Source organism: Beta vulgaris, chromosome 6 (assembly GCF_026745355.1).
Source record: "Beta vulgaris subsp. vulgaris cultivar EL10 chromosome 6, EL10.2, whole genome shotgun sequence".
Classification (NCBI taxonomy): Eukaryota; Viridiplantae; Streptophyta; class Magnoliopsida; order Caryophyllales; family Amaranthaceae; genus Beta; species Beta vulgaris.
This window is the reverse complement of record NC_079207.1, coordinates 47653153-47675237: the sequence shown is the minus strand read 5'-3', so window position 1 is coordinate 47675237 and position 22085 is coordinate 47653153. Positions and strand designations below refer to the sequence as shown.

At 37.0% G+C, this 22085-nt stretch overlaps 1 protein-coding gene across 5 annotated transcripts in view; it reads right to left on the bottom strand.

Moving 5' to 3' along the window:
* Positions 1 to 16187: 16187 nt before the first annotated feature.
* Positions 16188 to 22085, bottom strand: part of LOC104896713 (potassium channel AKT2/3) — a 52589-nt gene continuing 46691 nt past the window's right edge. For all 5 annotated transcript variants that reach the window (XM_010683482.4, XM_048647407.2, XM_010683484.4 and 2 more), the window contains 3 exons: positions 20247 to 20322; positions 19087 to 19590; positions 16188 to 17921 (listed from right to left, as the gene is read on the bottom strand). In XM_010683482.4, coding sequence (XP_010681784.2) covers positions 17800 to 17921; positions 19087 to 19590; positions 20247 to 20322 — 702 coding nt within the window. In that variant the 3' untranslated portion in view covers positions 16188 to 17799. The remainder of the gene's footprint in view (positions 17922 to 19086; positions 19591 to 20246; positions 20323 to 22085) is intronic.

The window sequence follows — 22085 nt, the reverse complement described above, 5'->3', positions numbered from 1 at the left end:
GCAGCGGGAGGGTGGCTGAGGGAGAGGGGTTGCGAGGGAAAGGTAGGGTGGGTTTGGTGTTGGGAGCTGCGTGCAGGGGAGGAAGGCTGCGGGAGGGTGGCTGCGGGAGAGGGGCTTGCGAGAGGTGGGGGTTACGGGGGAGGGCTAGGGGGTGGGTCTGGTCTTGGTGGCTGTGAGGGAGGGGGCTTGTGGGGCTGGGGTTGGTGGTGGGGTGGTGGGCTGGGGGCTGGTGAGGCTGGGGTTGTTGGGGGGGGGTTGGTGGGTTATGGGAGAGAGAGGGTAAGGGTAAGTTAGGGTTAGTTAGGGTTAATTATGTTGACTTAGGGTTAGTTAGTTTGATTTAGGGTAATTAGGTTGACTTAGGGCAAACTTGTAAATAAACTCTAACGTCCGTCAACAAAAGGGTATCTGGTGATTTTTTTGAAAAGTAGGGGTTATTTGGTGAATTTTGAAAAAATTGGGGGTATTTGGTGAATAAAGTTTTTTGTTAGGGGTATTTGGTGAAATAACCATTGGTTTTATAGCTAATTCTGCATTTTTCCCATAAATGTTTTTATATATTTACTCATGTTTGTCAACTTAAAATCTTTAAACCCGGGTTATCATGTAATACCCCATATTTTTGAGTATTTATTCAACTAATTAAAATATTTATTTTCTAAAATAAATATTTTAAGCAAAGGGTATTTTAGTAACTTCACTCATTTTCAACTTATTTTGGCGGGAGATGACGTCAATATTGGGTTTGTCAAATATTTGGGATTTAAAACCTAGTCAAAAATTTTATAAGTTTCCTTTAGAAAGGAAAAAAAAAATTTAAACAAAATGATTATTTGAAAAAAAAGAACAAAAATTTGAAAGCCATGTTGGCGGACCACACTTAGGGGATGTATGTTTTGTTTTTTCTTTTTCTCTTTTTAAAGCGCTCTAATTAATGTGTAGGTTACAAATCTTTCGTTAAATAAAACTCATGTCCTACCCAAAATGAATAGTTGAAACAATATTTGAATACATAAGAGTTTAATAATTAGCTAGATAATCACTTTAGTATATGAAAGTTTTGTAATCAAACCTTCAAGTTATTAACATGAATTTCCATGAACCTTATAACTAGTAATTGTTACTAAATAGTTTTATTTAAGTTGGACTTACAACTCAGTCATCTATTATATTAAAAAGGACATTTTTTAACCAGTTGAGCAAAGTCATGAATTATAGTTTAAACACTAGATAGTGATATATCCCATAACCATTGGTTACATAAACTCTCTAGTATATTCAAGTACTTCTTATAATGAATACACAATGAAAACAGATAGTAGAACTTGAATTCAAGAATAAATAATAGTAACTCATCCTTTATTGCTTCTTGAATAGATTAGAACGGAAAAAGGATATTAATAATTACGACTCAAGGTAACACTCGCACTATATCAATAATCGCGACTCAAGGTAACGTTTAGTGCTAACTCTCGCATTCCCTTCCAACTATGTTTTATGACGCTTTTGTATAATCACTAGTGGAAAAAACCGTATATGTCACTTAGTAACAGATTCGGTTTTTGTAAATCCGCATCCGAAAATGAATATTAAAAATGGGAGAGAAAGCTAGAAGGACAATCTGATGCGGTCCCCTTGTGTACCCTATCAAATAAAAAAAAAAACTGATGCGGTATTTTAAAATCTGATGCGGTTTGGTGGACCACATCAGATTTTTCATTCATTTCTCGTTGCTTACTCCCTTAGAACGGCCAAAAGGAACGGCCCAAAAGAACAGCCCAAAAGGCGAACGGCCCCCTCATCTCTTCTCTCTCATCATTCCCCCCTCCCCTCTTCCAAACCCTAAACTAGTAAACCCCTCATCATTTCACCTTCCATTACTCCGATGAGTTTTCCGCATTTTCATCGGACTAACTTCATTGTAACTTACCATTATCTTCTCATTGTACAAAATCCTTTTTCCTATGGTTCTCTCACTCGTCCTTCTTGTTTCCACCATTTTCGCTTCTCCAACTTCAACCTCCAAAATTTCTGACATCTTCGAGAATCAACAAAATGTGACTCGATGATCGGAGATTGCTGAAGATTTGCTAGGATTTGTGATCGGAAATTACTCGAAGCTCCTGTGAAGGTCGAAGCTCCGGTGAAGGTCTAAATTCTCGTCAAGGTAGGTCGAAACTCCGGTGAAGGTCGAAACTCCAGTCAAGCTTGGTTTTGGTTTTCGATCTTTAGTTTCGAAGCCTCGTATTTTATTTTTGTAATTTCTTTTGTTAAATCTGTCAGATATAATCCCTTGCATAATATTTTGAATTACACATATCCATTAATTTTGTTAGATATGTCGAGATTCCTCTGTGTTTTTTGAACAACCACCACCATTGTTATTTGTATAATATTTGTTATTCGATCTGAATTTTTTAGTTTGTATAATTGAATTCATTTTTAGTTTCTATAATATTTGTATAATTGAATTCATTTTTAGTTTGTATATTATTTGTTATTAGATCTGCATTTTTCCGAATTTTCGTTGCTTAGACGTGTATAATTGTGTGGGTTTTGTCTTTTGTTCCTTACTCGGTCCTGCTTATTTGTTGCTGCAGTCTGCAGACCTGCAGTGCAAAGCAGTTTTTTTTAAAAATTCCATGAGCCCCAAAACTAATGCGGTGTTGCAAAACCGCATTAGTTAGTGAGAAACTGATCCAGTTTTGACTGGATCAATTTATCGCTCATAACTGCTGCGAGCCCACCTAATGCGGACTAAAACTGCATCAGTAAGTCCGATTTTGACCGCATCAGATAGGCTTTTTTTCACTAGTTAATGTTTTGAAGATGTGTATTTATGCATTGTGGGATACGAAGTGTTTTGTCAAATAACTTTCATGGTGATGTTATGATTGGAGCTCATGATGCTTAAAGAAATGACTTATGAAATATACTTAAAAATCACGAAACATGATAAATGAAAGTGAAAGATGGTTCTTGGCATTACTTTATGGGCATCGCAAGTGTCACTTTTATTGTGACCGCCATACGGACACCACAAGGGTGTCACCTTTTTTGTAACTGCCTTTCGGATATGCATAATGCAAATATCATCTTTGTTGTGACCGCCTTTTGGATATGGACACTGCAAGTGTCACCTTTGTTGTGACCACCTTTCATATATATGATGTGGGTACCAGAAGTGTCACCTTTGGTATGACCGCCTGATATTATGGTTTTATATAGAATTTTCTCCCCTATTTATGTGCTAAAAGTTGTGGTTATGGTGCTCTTAGGAGCCATTTGGTACTAACTCTTTCCATCTAGTTGTGGTTTGCTGTTTTGTATATGGATTATAGGTTTAGGTAGCTATTACCTACCTTATATGATTGCACACTGGATTAGAGAGGTTGGATGCTGAATTTCTAGATCCCGAGGATGCTTTCTGGGACTTTGAGCAAAGGACGAACAAGAAACGGAGATTATGCTGACCGGCCCGATAGGATCGGGCGGCCCAGCCCGATCGGGCGAAGAGACAACTTTATGACTTTGCTGCGGGCCCGATCGGGCGTTCAACGCCCTGTCGTATTTCGATGTTCCGCCCGATCGGGCGTGTTGGCCCGACATCGGGCGCCCCTCCAGCTGCTGCCTAGCATTATATTATCACGCCGCCCGATGTCATCGGGTGGGTCAGCCCGATCTGATCGGGCGTCTGGCGATTTTGGCCTTTCCCATCCGCTTTGGAGCCCGATGCCGTCGGGCGACTTTGGCCCGATCGGGCATCTGACGAGACGCGGTTTTTTAATGATTACGGGCCCTTCTTTCGAGATTTTCTTCTATTGTTTTAGGGCTTGTATAAATAGAAAAATCAAAATTATTAGCTCCTATCTAGTTTTTATTATTATTATTAGTTTTCTCTAGAGAGTGTTTCAAGAACCTTAATTTAGTACTTTGTGATTTCAATTCAAGATCAAACCTTTTGCTTATTCATAGTTCAATATAATTCGGTAATTCTTCTTTATTTCTTTGTTATTTCTTCCATTGTTAATTATATTGTTTTCTTAGTTATTTGCCATGTTTCAAAGTATGAGTTTTTATAAGAATCTTGTTATTGTTTTCATGATTATGAGTGAGTAGTTCTATATCTAGAATTGTGGAGATCTATGTATGCAATGAGGGATTGATAGATTAGTTTGATTATCTGGTATTTCAATTGTTTCCTTTGATTGATTCTTCATGCTAGGATTAGAAGTTAGGCCTGATTTATATTTCTACTGTTGCAATACTGAATCTACTTCGAGGAGAGATACCGTATAGGCTTTCAATTATTAGGCAAAGTGACCCTTGACTATGCGAGAGCGGCTGGGTGATCTTTGAGGTAATGTTCGAGAGAAATTACATGTGCCCTAGACAGTTGACTTACTAGGTGGTTATTATTTATCCCTGATTTCCCGAATTGTATGCATAGTGATCTATGATTCTAGTACTTTTTAATATATTTACACCTACATATTTGATTCTGCTATCTGTTTAGTTTGGTAACACAACCATTCATCTGATTTCGTTAGTGTAATATTACAGTTCAGATACGATAGTATAACTTCTCATGTGGATTCGATCCTGACTTCCCTGACTACTAGTTAGTGGACCTTAGGTTATTTTTGGATTCCTCCCACATGAGTGTTAATGCGATGGCTAGTGCTTCTAACTATAATGTGCATATATGTGATGCTTGTGGAATATCTGGGCACAATTCTCAAGAGTGTCCTGCGCTGGGAAATAACTGTGAGGCCGTCAATGCTTTCCAGTCACAACCTAGGAACCAGTTCAACCCATATTCCAACACCTACAATCCTGGGTTAAGACACCATCCAAACCTCTCATATAGGAGTACTAATGTGTTGAACCCTCAACCTCAACAACCATATCCGCCTCAACAACAGGGTCAGCAATACCAGCCTCCACAACAAGCTCCACCTGGTTTTCAGAGAAATCAAGCACCTCCACAGCCTGCTCCTCCTGCTGACCTAGCCATGACAGAGTTGAAGAATATGATGTTCCAGATGCAAAAGGGGTTCAATGCTTTTCAAGCTGACACAAAAGCTCAACTGGAAAATTTGGGCATGCATAACAAGATGTTGGAGACTCAACTAGCTCAGTTGGCTAGTTCTTCTGCTAGTAGGCCACCTGGGCCTTACCTTCACAATCAATGCAACCAAGGGACACTGCCAATGCCATCACTCTTAGGAGTGGAACACATTATGATGGTCCCCCAATGCCTAAGGATGGTCAGGTTGAGCCAAAAAAAAAATGCAGACATAACTGAAACTTCGTCAGCTCCTGAGGCTACCACCAACACAAATGCAGAGAAGCAGACAGTACTGAAAACAATTCCTCCACCACTCCTGCGATAAAGGTTCCATTCCCCACTCGTCTATCAAAGAATAAGCTGGATCACCAACTTGGTAAGTTTATGGAGGTAGTGAAAAATCTTCAGGTAACTGTTCCATTTACTGAACTCATTACTTAAGTACCTGCATATGCTAAATTTTTGAAGAAATTTTGACTAGGAAAAGAGCCTTTAATGCAGTAGAAACTGTTGCCTTTACTGAAGAATGTAGTGCTCTTTTGCAAAATCAATCCCCTCCTAAATTGAAAGATCCGGGGAGTTTCTCCATCCCTTGTAATATTGGCACCATATTTATTGACAAAGCCTTATGTGATCTAGGTGCTAGTGTTAGTGTCAGATGTGCTGGTTAATGATGACATGTCTCAATCCCTTATGCAGGATCCACTGGAGGCTTTGCTTTGTTTTACCTCTTCCACAGGTGATGATATTATCCAGACTACTGAAGTGGATGCTTGGGAAGCAGCTTTTACCTGTGTCGAGCTTGATGGTACTACCACTCATGAGGATGAACGGTTAGTATGTGCTACTCCACCGGTAGAGGTAAAGAAACCGAACTGAAACCCTTCCCCTTCTCTGCGATATGCTTTTCTGGATGATTCTGAAAATTCCCTGTGATTGTTAGTGCTGCATTAAATGATGGTCAAATGTCTCAACTTTTGTCTGTCCTGCGACAACATAAAAAGGCCATTGGATATAATATTGATGATTTGAAAGGCATAAGCCCTGACTTTTGCATGCATAAAATTCATCTTGAGGATGATCATCGTCCTATTATACAAGGTCAGCGTCGTTTGAATCCGAATATGCAGGAAGTTGTCAAAAAAGAGGTTATGAAATTGCTTGATGCTGGGATTATCTATCCTATTTTTTATTCTAAGTGGGTGAGTCCAGTTTAATTGGTTCCTAAAAAGGGCGGTACTACTGTAGTTAAAAATGAGAAAAATGAATTAATTGCTACAAGAGTAGTTACTGGGTGGCGTATGTGCATTGATTATAGGAAATTAAATGTTGCCACTAAGAAAGACCATTTTCCCCTTCCCTTCATTGATCAGATGTTGGAACGTCTAGCTTGTCATTCTCATTTCTGTTATCTAGATGGCTATTCTGGTTTCTTCCAAATCCCTATCCACCCAATGACCAGGAGAAGACCACCTTTACATGTCCTTATGGTACCTTTGCATATAGAAGGATGCCCTTTGGCCTATGTAATGCCCCTGCTACTTTCCAACATTGTATGATGGCCATATTTTCTGAATTTATTGAGTCCATCATGGAAGTATTTATGGATGACTTTAGTGTGTATGGCATTGATTTTGATGCATGTTTGCTGAATTTGACTAAAGTACTGAAAAGATGTGAGGATGTCCACCTTGTCTTGAACTGGGAGAAGTGCCACTTCATGGTTACTGAAGGAGTGGTACTTGGTCATATTATTCTGAACAGGCATCCAGGTAGACAAAGCAAAAATTCAAGTGATTGAGCAATTACCCCCTCCTGTGAATGTTAAGGGTGTTAGAGGTTTTCTTGGTCATGCGGGATTTTATCGCCGCTTTATCAAGGACTTCTCTAAAATTGCTAAACCACTTACTCAGTTGCTTGAGGATGCCCCGTTCCTGTTTACTGATGAGTGTCTATGTCTTTTAACAGGATCAAGCAAGCTCTGATTACTGTCCTATCACCGATCTCCAGATTGGACCCTCCCATTTGAGATTATGTGTGATGCCAATGATTATGCTGTGGGAGCTGTCCTTGGTCAGAGAAAAGATAACATCCTCCATGCCATCTACTATGCTAGCAAGACACTCGATGAAGCTCAAGTTAATTATGCCACTACAGAGAAAGAGCTGCTATCTGCTTGGGTCTAATTCATTGTCTACACTGATCATGCTGCATTGAAGTACCTCCTCGCCAAAAAGGAGGCCAAGCCTCGACTCATTCGGTGGATTTTGCTGCTCCAAGAATTCGACTTGGAGATCAGAGATAAAAAGGGTGCAGAAAATGTAGTGGCTGACCATTTGTCCCGATTGCAGTATGAAGATATGGAAGAAGGTCTACCCATTGATGACTCCTTTCCTGATGATAAGCTCTCGGCAGTCACTTCTGTTACCCCGTGGTATGCGGACTTCGCCAACTTTTGTGTGAGTGGACAAACCCTCCAGAGCTGAGCTACAGCAGCGAAAAGAAATTTCTCCATGATGCCAAACAATTCTTTTGGGATGACCCTTTGCTTTACAAGCTTGTGCTGACACCATCTACAGCGATGTATCCAGAGTGGGAGGTGCATGACATTCTGAAGCACTCTCACTCCCTTCCATGTGGAGGCCATGCTGGGCCCTCCAAAACAGTAGCAAAGGTACTTCAATCTGGTTTTTATTGGCCAACACTTTTTCATGATGCTAGTACTTTTGTTAAGTCTTGTGATGCATGCCAACGAACAGGAAATATTTCCCGTAGACATGAGATGCCCCAAACCCCATCCTAGAAGTTGAACTATTTGATGTGTGGGGTATTGATTTTATGGGTCCTTTTCCCTCTTCCTCAGGCAACAATTTCATACTTGTTGCTGTTGACTATGTCTCTAAGTGGGTAGAAGCTATTGCATCACCGACCAATGACTCTAAGGTTGTCATGAAAATGTTCAAAAAGATTATCTTTCCACGGTTTGGGTACCAAGAGTTGTCATTAGTGATGGGGGATCCCACTTTCACAAAAGAACCTTTGAAGCCCTACTCAAAAAGTATGGTGTCTACCATAGGACTGGCCTAGCATACCATCCTCAGACAAGTGGGCAAGTAGAAGTGTCTAACCGGGAAATAAAGTCTATTTTGGAGAAAGTGGTAGCTAAATCGAGAAAAGATTGGAGTGATAAGTTAGATGACACCTTATGGGCTTATAGAACTGCTTTTAAGACCCTTATTGGTACCACCCTTATCGACTAGTCTATGGAAAAGCATGCCACCTACCTGTCGAACTAGAGTATAAGGCTTTTTGGGCGGTTAAAGAGTTGAACCTTGATGCAAATTAGCAGGAGAAAGCGTTTATTGCAATCAATGAGCTTGATGAACTTAGATTAAATGCTTATGATAGTTCGCGTCTCTACAAAGAGCGCACTAAGAGATGGCATGATAAGAAAATTCTGAGTAGGAGTTCAATATTGGTGACAAGGTTTTATTGTACAACTCTAGACTAAAGCTTTTTCCTGGTAAGTGAAATCTAGGTGGTCTGGTCCTTTTTCTGTCACTAACACTAACAAGTTTGGTTCTATTGAGGTGATGAATGCAACAGGTGAGAAGTTCAAAGTTAATGGACAACGTCTGAAGTTGTACTATACCGGAATCCCTGTTGGATCTGTGGAGGAGTTATACCTTCAACCCCATCCCCTTCTGTTTGAGGGATGAAGCATTATGGTCGTGCGGGACCTTTATAAACCAGCGCTAATCGGGAGGCAACCCGATTTCTTTCCTTTTCTTTCGTAGTTTTTTTTCTAGATTTTTATTTTTTTTATTTTGTTCATTTTTTGTAGTTTGGTGAGAGAGTGAGAGGGTACTGATATTCCTCTTCAGGTTACATGTGTGCAGGAGTGCTTACCACCTGGAAATTCACTCAAAACACGAGCCACTGTTACTGGGCAAGCCCGAAGCATCGGGCGAGGATGCCCGATCGAGCGCGCAACGAAAATTAAAAAACAAGGAAAAAGTGCGACCCCCGATGGTATCGGGCCTTGAAGCCTGATCGGGCGAGTTTCCGTCAACAAAATTTACGACAAATTGGTAAAAGCCCGACGGGATCGAGCGACTAAGCCCGATCGGGCCCGCAACCAAAATTGGGAAGAAGAAAAAAATCGCACGATCGGGCGAGGTCACCCGATCGGGCCCGCAACCGAACATCTTTTAGGCGAAAAAATGACGACGCCCGATGGATGGGCGTGCCCGATCGGGCGGCAACACATTCAGAAATTTCAGAAAAAAAAACCCCGATGGCTGGGCGAGCGCCCGATCGGGCTGGGGTCCGGCTGGCGAATTAAAGGGGTTTTCCCCTTTTTTCACTCACTTCTCTCACATTTTCTCTCTCCCAAACCCTAACCCCAAATTCTCTCATCTTCTTCTCCAAACCCCCTTTCCACCATTGAAGACCCTCCTAAACCTTCAAATTCTTACCAATTTTTCTCTCTCATCACTTTCTACTCATCTCTCACTCTATTCTTCACTTTTCTCCACTCTATCTCCCCTTCATCTTCTTCTTCATTTTTCCACCATTAAAGTGAGGATTTGAGTGCTTCAAGTTTTCCCCATCTTTTCCCCATTAAGAGTGAGTTGAACTTCGAATTTTGCACATCCTAGCATCATGTTCACAAGGCGACGAAAATCTACAACGGGCTCACACCACCACCACCACCGGAAATTCCCCGAGATGAGACTTTCCCGGAAGTCATCTTCTCCACGGAAGAACAAAGGGAACGATTTCAGCGCCTCAAGGGGCGCGAGGTAAGTCCTACCACGTTCCTTGATATTGAATTTTGGATAAATTGGGCATTATAATGAATTTAAGGAATTTATGAAAATCATTGGTATGGAACCCTTTATCTGTTCATGTCAATATATCCGTGCTTGTGTATGAATTCTACAGTAGCTTGAATGTGACCACCCTCGTTCAGGACCAATTCGCATGTTTCCTATAGGCTTTAAATAGGGACTTCACCCTCACCCTCCGGAGTTTGCTCGCATACTCCGTGTCCTAACCGGGGGGAGATTGGGCATCCCCTGACTATCATCACAGGGATTTACTATGCATAACGGGGCGAGAACTGATTTTACCTTGCAACACTGTCATGCTAGGTAATACACCAACCCATCTTCAAAATTTGGGTTCGTTTCATGTCAAAGACCTTGTTTGGGAGGGTTGAAGGGCAGCTCATTCGAGGGATGAGCTTTATCTCATAGGCAGCTACATGTATCGGGGCACTCCCCGCCGTTTCCACTACAACATCCCTCACCATGTTGCGCTCCAAATGGAGCGTATTGCCACCACATACCCTAAGGGCGCGCCGAGGGACGTTCTCCTCTCGGCCCATCGTGAACGGGGGGCTAGTCACTCTTTTTGCTAGGGCCATTCCAGACTTTGACGAGACTCGTATCAGCCAGCCTTAGGCCCTTACCTCTTGGACTATGCCTATCTCACTCGCCTGCATTGGTTAGAACGGGGTGGGGACACATACAAGTGGCAAATTAACGGAATGCGTTCCATTGACCTGCCCAACCCTTTGGCCAAAATCAAACCTGGCCAACCTCACTATCACCTTCCCATTGCAGGTTCTGACTTTCCCACCCCTCGCCCCAGATCCCTGAGCGTACTATTACGTCGTCCCCATGTTGAGGATATTCCCTCATCTTCTGATGCTCCCCTCCCCCATATTCTACTGCTCCTCCTTCCTTTGATTTTCAGGAAATGATGACCCTGCTTCACGATGGATACTGGCATTACAGCCAATACAGCGGCATCCAGGCTCAGCCAGCAGGTTGATGCCAATGGTGTTCTTCTACAGAATCTTAGTCAGCGGGTCGATACACTAGCCAACGATCAACACCTGGCTTTGTACTCGATGTAGACGAGAACTGCCGCTTGCATCGCATTGCTGAGCATGATGCACATCCTCTTGGTATACTGGAACCCGAGCTACAGTCAGCCCGGCAATGAGGTGGATGGAGATGAGGCTAGTGAGGACGTGCACATGGATGACTGATATCCATGTTTTTCCTTCCTCTTGTTGCAATGAGGTCATTGCCCGTTCAGCTTGGGGGAGGATTTCTGTAAGTATACTCTCACTATTATTGCTTTTTAGGTAGGTGTTGTATGTGTTCTTAGGTAGTTAAGTAGTTAATTAGTTAACTTTTTCTTTTCATAAAAACAAAACAACAAAAAAAATGAAATATTGCTGAAAAAAACACCAAAAACACGAGTTGAACATGAATAGTGAAATTGTTCCCTGTGCCCCAAACTTTGCCTTGAAAAATGATTTAACTCATTATACTGGATATCGGGCATTCGTGATTGGGATGTTGTGATGTGATCTTTGATTGCCTTGGTCTTGAGTAGATTTTGATGATAAAACACCTACTTTAACTGCATGCTTGGACTGGTTACATTGTAAGGATTCATTCGAGCCTTCGGATGCATATTTATGTCCGAATTATCCTTGTGTGTTAGTTCCTCATATCATTCTTATCTTGACTTTGGCATTGTACTCGTTGATTTCTGATGACTTTGAACATTGTGCTGTGATAGAGGCGTTCAATTGTTTGATTTTTGGCCTCAGAATTTTCTACAAAAGAATCATTTCCCTCCTAGCCCCGCTGAGCCTAATGAGTTTTTTGGATCTATATCAAGCCACATTACATGCCTTGAGCCTTTTCAATGTTTATTGTCCCAAGCCTAGCTTGGGGGAGCATTTGTTAGGATTAGAACTATGTGTGTGGTTGATTTTCGGGTTGATTGGAAATAAATGTTTATTGACATGAGGTGAAGTGAATAAGAGAAAAGAAAACAAAGAAAAAAAAATAGAAAATAACACATGAAAAGAATCAAGAAGTCACGAGTCATGAAAGAAAAAAAAAGGTAAAAATCAGAACAATACATTTTGCTGAAAACTATCAAGAGACAATTGTTGGTTGGTTCAAAAATCTAAAGTTGGTCATTATTTTGGGTATGTGATTGAGACCATGGAAGTTTTTTACCACACTAGTTCTACAGTGTTGATTGCTCCCCTTTTCTGGCTTTTCCACCACATTCCCCAAATAATTCCCTACCTTTACCCGAGCCCCATTACAACCCTCAGAAAGACCTTTTGAGCACTTGTTTGAATGTTTATTGGAATGATACAGAGTCAATGTGCCAAAGTTGAAGTTTAAGTTTGTTATTCGAGTCGACTTGAGTAGGATGAGCGATATTTTACCTTTTCTAAACACATGAGAGTGTGAGAGGGAAGGGATATTATGGTTGGGTTGGTGAGCGTTCGGGCACACTTTATGCTCGCCACAAAAATTGAGAGGAGTGACACCTGGTGAGTCCCTTTTCAAGATTGCAAGTTATGTATGGCTGCTATTTCGGACAATTTGCTTAAGTGATTGGTAGTCAAAAGTGATCTATCAACTGAACTTGAACTTTGCTTGCTTGAAGGTTTTTGAGGTCAAAATGTTTGAGTTTCATACTTTAGGGGTGAAGCAAATTCTATTCATATTCATGTTGTGCTTTGCTTAGGGACAAGCAAAGGTTTAGCTTGGGGGAGTTTGATATTATGGTTTTATATAGAGTTTTCTCCCCTATTTATGTGCTAAAAGTTGTGGTTATGGTGCTCTTAGGAGCCATTTGGTACTAACTCTCTCCATCTAGTTGTGGTTTGCTGTTTTGTATTGGATTGTAGGTTTTAGGTAGCTATTACCTACCTTATATGATTGCACACTGGATTAGAGAGGTTGGATGCTGAATTTCTAGATCCCGAGGATGCTTTCTGGGACTTTGAGCAAAGGACGAACAAGAAACAGAGATTATGCTGACCGGCCCGATAGGATCGGGCGGCCCAGCCCGATTGGGCGAAGAGACAACATTATGACTCTGCTGCGGGCCCGATCGGGCGTTCAACGCCCTGTCGTATTTCGGTGTTCCGCCCGATCGGGCGTGTTGGCCCGACATCGGGCGCCCCTCCAGCTGCTGCCTAGCATTATATTATCATGCCGCCCGATGTCATCGGGCGGGTCAGCCCGATCTGATCGGGCGTCTGGCGATTTTGGCCTTTCTCATCCGCTTTGGAGCCCGATGCCGTCGGGCGACTTTGGCCGCGCGCGTTACGGTTTGACAAGTATCGATTTTTAATGATTGGGCCTTCTTTCGAGATTTTCTTCTATTGTTTTAGGGCTTGTATAAATAAAAAATAAATTATTAGCTCCTATCTAGTTTTTATTATTTAGTTTTTCTAGAGAGTGTTTCAAGAACCTTAATTTAGTTTTGTGGTTTCAATTCAAGATCAAACCTTTTGCTTATTTGTTCAATATAATTCCGTAATCTTTTCTTTTTCTTTGTTTTTACTTTGTGATTATATGTTTTCTAGTTATTTCCATGTATTATGAGTTTTTATAAGAATCTTGTTATTGTTTTCATGATTATGAGTGAGTAGTTCTATATCTAGAATTGTGGAGATCTATGTATGCAATGAGGGATTGATAGATTAGTTTGATTATCTGGTATTTCAATTGTTTCCTTATATTATGCTAGGATTATAAGTTAGGCCTGATTTATATTTCTACTGTTGCAATACTGAATCTACTTCGAGAGAGAGATACCGTATAGGCTTTCAATTATTAGGCAAAGTCCCACTATGCGAGAGCGGCTGGGTGATCTTTGAGGTAATGTTCGAGAGAAATTACATGTGCCCTAGACAGTTGACTTACTAGGTGGTTATTATTTATCCCTGATTTCCCGAATTGTATGCATAGTGATCTATGATTCTAGTACTTTTTAATATATTTACACCTTCATATTTGATTCTGCTATCTGTTTAGTTTGGTAACACAACCATTCATCTAATTTCGTTAGTGTAATATTACAGTTACTAGTATAACTTCTCCCTGTGGATTCGATCCTGACTTCCCTGACTACTAGTTAGTGGACCTTAGGTTATTGTTTATTAGGTGATACGACTTTAGCCTGTCACCGCCTTTCAGATTAATGTTATGCGAACCGCAAGTGTTACTTTTGTTGTGATCGTCTTTCCCATTACTGATTATGATGTACTTGCCAAGTTATCATTAGGAATTGATGTAAGAACATAAGCCTAATATCTCATAATGGTTGGATTTCTCTTCTGAAAGCTATATGTTCATGAAATGTTGTTTGTGATATTCTCTTCTTCTTGTTTTTAAATAAAATGAGTTGAAATGAATTTACGTTATTAGAATAGTATGTTACTAGGCCTCAGCTCATGACATTTTGTTTTTCTATTTTAGGTACCGATGGGGATTACATAATGGCTTAGCATCGAGGAATTGTTATTAAAATGACTCAAATTAACATTTATAGTTTGGAAAAATTGACAAGAATAATCCAAACTATCACCATTTCGCTCAAAATAATCCCAACTATGGGTTATTCTACAATAACCCAAACTATTGGGAGTACGTTCTCAAAATAATCCAAACTTTTAATTATCCTATATATAATACACCCAAAAGGAATCATTGCAGGCAAGAAAAATAAAAGTTTGGATTATTTTGGGAAGGTACCCCCAAATAGTTTTGATTATTCCAGAATAACCCAAAGATCGGATTATTTTGAGCGGACCGGTCATAGTTGAGATTATTTTTTCAATTTTTCCTTATAGTTTTTGTAATCTAAGTAAACAGATTATCTCATTAACAATAACTCTGTTGTATTTTAATTATATAATCTAGTATCTTTAAGTTTGCACGTTATTATATGTTTTATGCAAGTATGTTGCCTTGTATTTTCCTCGCAAAAAGTACGATAGTAACGCACCAACCAAAAGTTAGGTTTTTCGCTGCTAATAATCAAGATTAATTAACCTAATAAAGATGAGTAGAGGTCGAGGCATTACATAAAATCATATTTAATTAGGTTGTAATTGTTTTTGTTGATCAACACACTAATTTCTTACTTCGCAAAATAAAGATATTGGCTCAATTGTGCAAGGCAAGTAAAGAATAAAATAACTCCTAGGAAGAGTTAATAATTCACAATTAATTTACGGGTTGAGAGATCATTTACAGATAATGTGAAATCGTGTAGCTCTATATATAACTTGTTCGACAATTATAAATTTTGTTATAGTAAATATGTAACGCCCCGACTTGTAAGCATCATTATAAAGTTTATTAGTTATAAGGAATAGTAGCAAAAGACCTTCCTAGCTTACTCAGTACGTCACTATCGTACTTTCCGTTTGGGAACGTACAACGCAAACATTCTTTCATAAGACTAAACCTTTTGTAATAATTATAATAATTCTAGAAACATATACCTAACTAAGCACACCTAAAGTTGCGTAAGTTAGTGTTCATAAACTTGGATTACATAACTGTCATAGTCGCATGAATTAAAGTAAACTATTACTCATTGTTCCGTCATCCCATCTGTATATGCGTACCTAGAAAAACAAAAACTTCATGAGCCGATGCTCAATAACATACTATTGTAATATCATAAATTCATTTCAATTCATTTTATTTACAAATGAAAAGAAGAGAATATAGTAAAACTATTTCATAAACATACACTTCGAACCAGAAATTTAAAAGTCATTTTCATTATCATTCATTAATATAATCTCCAATATCACATTTTATTATCAGAAAGACTTTCTTTGGTTACTTGACGAGTACAACAGAATGCATAACTATCGAGGATATAAGTCCCCCGTCAGAAGTTGGCATACAATTACATAAATTGTAACAGAAGACAAAGCCACCAAGGACATTGTTCCCCTGTCAGAAGGTGACGTTGCCGTCAGATAACATAACGACATGTGCACGGCCTAGAGAACATTGTACTACCATTCACCATCTTTGAGTTTCATTTATCATGTTTCGTGTCTTTTAACTACTTTTCAGAAATCACATCATAGTCATTACATAATCTTTATATCAAATCATTCACAGGAAATATACATAAATCATTCTTCTTATAAACATCGGTTACATGTTTAGAAAAAAAATACATGAATTTTCACGCTTACTAGTTTGATAATATCCACTATAAGAGGAGATGAATAATATATACGAGCACTTACTTAGTGAATATTATATATAAAAATGAGATATACTTGGACAACCAATAAAATAATTATAATAATTTTAATACATTAAAATTAACTCATATATCGCACGGGCATTAAAACTAGTAACATAATTTGAAGTTCTACAAGTGCATGTTCATGTAACTATGACAAAAGATCGTACAATACCAACATCTATTTTTTTTTGTCAGGGCATATTGAACATATCGGCGAAGAAGTTATTCATAGGTCAATTTAGTCATACAAGCCTCAAAATTATATGTCTTATTGTTAGAAAAGGGCCGGATATATTACTTTAAGGTAGTGTTTGGAAACTTGTATTTCATTTCAAATAATGGAATTGAAATCTGGAATTTGAAGTTTGTATTTCAATTCCTAATCATTGTTTTGTAAAGGGGGTTTGATAGAGGAGAGAGAAATAGAGGTTTAATGGAGAGAGAGAAAAAGTGTGGGTTTACTAAAGGAGAGAGAAATAAATATTAGAAAGAGAATGAGTGAAGTTGGGATATGTATGAGGAGAGAATTTCAAATGACAAGGTAATAGCTTGAATTTCAAATTCTACTAATATAGGCTTTTGATAAGAATTTGGACAAATTCCATAATTTCAAATTCCATGCCATCCAAACAATAAATTTCATCCAAATCCAGGATTTGAAATGAAATTTTGCTATCCAAACATAGCATAAGGAAAAACTGTCAAAAATATGTCATCCTTTAGGCCATCCACTAAAAACAAGTTAAACTTTGGATTATTTTTGAATAAGTGAACCTTTGATAGAATTTATAGCATGGATGTAGAAAGCATCTCTCATCAAACCTGGCTGCTGGTTCAACGGTTCTGATGCTATTTTCTCCTTCATAGAGACTAAGGGCGGATGGATGTGTTTAGAGTCTTTATATGTTAGAAGGGATCTATTGCAATGGTCTGTATATGAAGCACCAAAGTGCTTTATACTTCTATGGATGGGTCTCAGTAGGTTTTGTCTTTTTAGTTCCTTTTTTACGTGCATGGCTCTTGTGGAGAAAACATTGTAATGTGGCATATGTGTAATTGATCAAGGATAGAAACCTCCTCTCCTCTGGGTGTGAGTAATCACTATAAAAGTTTTCTCCTTCTGAGGAGGAATACCTAGGTTGAGTTTTTTTGAGGTTTCTTATCCTTTATATGATGAAATAAAAGCCTACTTTAAATTATCAAAAAAAAGTGAACCTTTGACACCTATCTGTTTTTAATAAAAGTCATTGCCTGTTGTTAACTTATTTGACGGCTTAAATATGATATGTGTAACTCTTCAAAGTGATGAGTGAGAAAACAAAAATAAATTAAAAATTACAAAAAAGAAAGAAAAAAGTCAGGTTATTTGTAAATTAACTTGTTTAAAATTAATAAGTATTAGAGGTAGACTTATTCAGGAAATAATCAAAAGATGACTTATTTTTAACGGATGAGATAAAAGTTGACTTATTATTGACAATTATTCCTTAGTTTAATCCTAACTACTAGAATACCTCTATTCACAAATTTCGTTTTGAAGCGAAAATTTCATCTTAATTATGAAAATGTTTGTTTTTCATTGGTTACATCCACTATAACATACAAATTTATTAAATTGAATTATCAACTACATATAATTTATCATTATCTCTAATCACTTGAATGGAATCAACCTCCGCCCCTTCTTCGTTAACAATTGTTAGGTTTGTTGCATTGACTTTGAACTTTTCGCCTGCCATATCAAAGTTGAAACCACTAATCACAACTATATGACGAAAATCTTAAGAGACTTAAACGTACAACAAGAATGTGGTGGTTCCCACTTGAAGTCAAGTTACTAAAATCCTCTACAGACATGTTTTTTATACTCTAATAGGATACATGTGATAGGGATAAACAACACACATATACATTTTCTTAAAGGTAAGAGGATATTCCTTATAATGGTGGGAGAATTTGGGAGTAAGGGACAAGAATCAAACCTTTGTCATAAGAGTAGGAAACCTTTAATTAATGAGGCCAACCTTGATTATTAAGACACATATCTTTGTTTGTTAGTATTTAGAGTCAATTCTCTTGCAATAAATATCCATTTATATAAACACAAGTCAGCAACAACAAAGAAAAATTATCTACGCTATATATGAATGACCTAATATGTCAATAGTTGCTCTGCTGCATGATATTCTCTATTTTACAATGATATCATGATAAGTATAGGTATAATTTATTTCCTTTCGCATATAATGAATTAAAGAGTATGTAAGGATCCTTTAACCCATGATTTTTTTTGCTACATTAACAGATAAACATAACTCAATTGTCTTGAATCAAACATTATGAATATATATATTAGTATATTACGTCAGACAAACCTAGTAGGAGTTTGCAAGTTAACAAATAAATGATCATTTTTTAATTAAATTACTTTTAGCATAAAATGATATGCGCCATAATAGTTTCAAACAAAAGAGAAGAAACAATTATACATTTATGTGTTTTTATACAGCATATTCTTGTGTTTCTTGAGCTTCTACGTTATACCCGAAAATTTTTAAAATTTCACACGGTACCTTCAAACCTATCTTTTTGATGCACAATGATCCTACCGCTAATTATATATCAATAATTTTGTTTAATTTTTATAATTCAAAACTAATTTAATTTGAAAATATTTCCTCCAAGGAATCAAATACATATAAGTTAAATTAGTTCCACTATGTTAAAAATAGTAAAAGAAATTAACGACGTGTAAATAACGGTAGGGGTATTGTGAATTAGAAAATGTATATTTAAGGAAACTGTATAGAATTATAAAAAGGTTAGGGTATAACCTATAAACTAAAAAAACACAAGTGTATAATGTATAAAGACCTTATATTGAGTAAGAATTATACCTGCAATTACTTGGAGTTCCTCAAAGGAGCTTGGCAACCTAATAAGTCTTCCAGTTGAGTTTTTATCAAAGGTGTTGCTTGAAGTTGGATACCCCTTAAATAAGTTTATCCTCGCACAAGATGGCTCAAATTTTGAGTCATTTCCACGCTTCTTGTTTACTTGTACAAAATGTTGATTACGAGCAGCGAAAATCGAAGAAATAGTGTTACCATTTAAATCACCCGTTTTTGCACCATAAGCTATCAATAAGGTTGCTATTTCAACGTGATTAGTTGTTAAGGCAACCTGTAAAGCTGTTAATCCATGAAGATTTGTTGAATCGACGTCTAATCCACATTTTAGTAAGTCCTTAATCACTGCAATATCATTTCGCTTAGTTGCTGTTGTCAACAGATCGCCTGCTATGTGTGGATCTTGAATGGTAGTATAATTGTATAATAGATGAAATATGTTGTAATGCTTAGCACTTATGGCATCCCATAAAGCAGTGTTGTCATTCAAATCTGCACGTGTTATTCATCATATGTGTTACCCTTCTAGTGTTCTAGTCATATTTTGGTTAATAGCAAATAATATTTCATCTGTTTTTTTAGTTAGGAAAAATTGACAGAAATAATCCCAATTATGACCGGTCAGCTCAAAATAATCCGAACTTTGGATTATTCTGGAATAATCCAAAGTATTTGGGGTACCTTCTCAAAATAATCCAAACTTTTATTTTTCTTACCTTCAATGATCCCTTTTGGGTCTATTATATATAGGATAATTTAAAGTTTGGATTATTTTGAGAACGTACTCCCAATAGTTTGGATTATTCAAGAATAATCCATAATTGGGATTATTTTGAGCGAAACGGTGATAGTTTGGATTATTCTTGTCAATTTTTCCTTTTAGTTATGGTTAATAGCAAATAATATTTCATCTGTTTTTAGTTACAATGATTTGACTTCCATATTCGCCACTAACTTTGATATTTTCATAATTATATAATTGTAAAAAAAATTTAAAAAGTATATACTTTGAAAATATGCATTAAGTTCACTCTAAACACATCTTACATACTAAAAGTTCTTTTAATATATTAGTAATATTATCCTTTGATTTAATGTGTCAAAAGTCTAACATGTTGAAAAAAAAATAGTGGAAATATTTTGTGTACCTCGTAAAAGTACGTTGCATCCATGGTTTAGAAGCAAGATCACACATTCTTCATGTCCCCTAGAAGCTGCTTCATGCTAGATAATAACATACCACAATAATTACATGGAATTTTTTAACTAAAAGACATAATATAGCAAAAATATAATTTCTTACATGGGCAAACATGCAGGCAACAAAAGTATATACTTCTATAGACTTCTACCATGTCACATTAAGCTCTAGTTGGAAAAGCAAATGGAAAAGGATCAAATAGTCGTACTAAAATTTCATAAGGTCACTAAAGTGACGTAAGAGCTAATTTGGGCCTCGCTCTCTAACTTAAAATATGATAGAATTATGTCGTTAAAGTTATTTAAATAATAAAGAAATAATTATATATAATAATAATCTTTTGGTGCAATATATAAAAAGATATTATTTTAAGTGAGCCAAAATCATATTCATACATTAAAATAAGTTGTTATCAAGAAAAGCATAGTACGTATTAACGTATGAGAATAACCCGTTCAAATAATGAGAGCGAATAAATTTTAATTTGCGATGATCAATTTAAAGCGGTAAAAACTTTATTTTTTAATTAGTTCGTATGTAGTTTTTTTAGTCAAAAAAATGATATCAGGTCATTATATATAAGTAAAAGAAAAAAGAAATACTTACGGATAAGTTCTTATTAATAAGAATAAATTCATAAAAATTGAATCTTTTGCATGAAATGTTATCGCTCAAGGCCATAAAAATACTCTTATATAAGAATAATTGGAGATGCATACGGATAATAGATGAAATCCATTTTTCAGCGTGAAAACTGATAATTACCCATTCCACAAAGAACAATAATTTTTATGGCATTTGTATCAATTTATAATCTAAAAATAATATGTCATTAACAATTTTCCTAATAAATAACAATAGCTCAAATTGACACTATGAGTCTCAATATGGTTGGTTCACTTTAACATGTCTGAACTTTTAATTACAGCACCATAGGCCTAACTTTAGGGGTTCTCTTCCCAAAGCGATGCTTCAACATGCTAAACCATTTTATTATGACACACCAAACTCTTTCATTGGCTTTAGTTAATTGAAATGAAGGGTTATTAGATGAGTGTTATGTGTTTAATTAACTTATTTTAATTAAGCAAAAAGACCATTGTTGGAAAACAACCCGTAAAGGAGGGATTGCGAGAAATAATTAAAAATTGAGGCCTTTTAATGTACCGGTCATAGTTGGAACTAATAGTGTCAATGTTTTCCCGAATATTAATGATCAAAGTATGACAAAAGTCCCAAATTAACTACAAAGTACATGGAGTATGAGTTAAGACTACATTTTTTTCTAGAAAACATTTAGGCTACATACTTACTTGAACAAAGATGTTCTAGTATGAATTTACTATGTTAACGACTCGAACCAAGATCCAACCTGGATGGGCTTGGCTCAGCTCGAGAAGGTGGGAGTTCGAGCTCCAATTTTTCAAGCCAATTTTACAGCAAAAACAATTGTCATTTATGATCTTCTTAAATTCTTTTTAATGCGTACTTTTCATAAATGTGAGTTTAAAATATATTTACTAATACTTAATGAGTAATTAAATATATTTGGTAATGAACAAGCTTAAATAAGATTATTGACCAACGTGAATTTTTCTAAACTGGCATGATATGATATAATTCGAGCAGATTATAAGTAATAAGTACTCAAAATTAAGTGAAGATATTATATCACAAAGCTAGCTAAGGATGAGACTCATATGTATATGTCTATCGAATAGGAAATTAACCACCTAGAAATAAACTATTTAATTATTATTTTTAAATTGATTCTAAGTTGAATTCC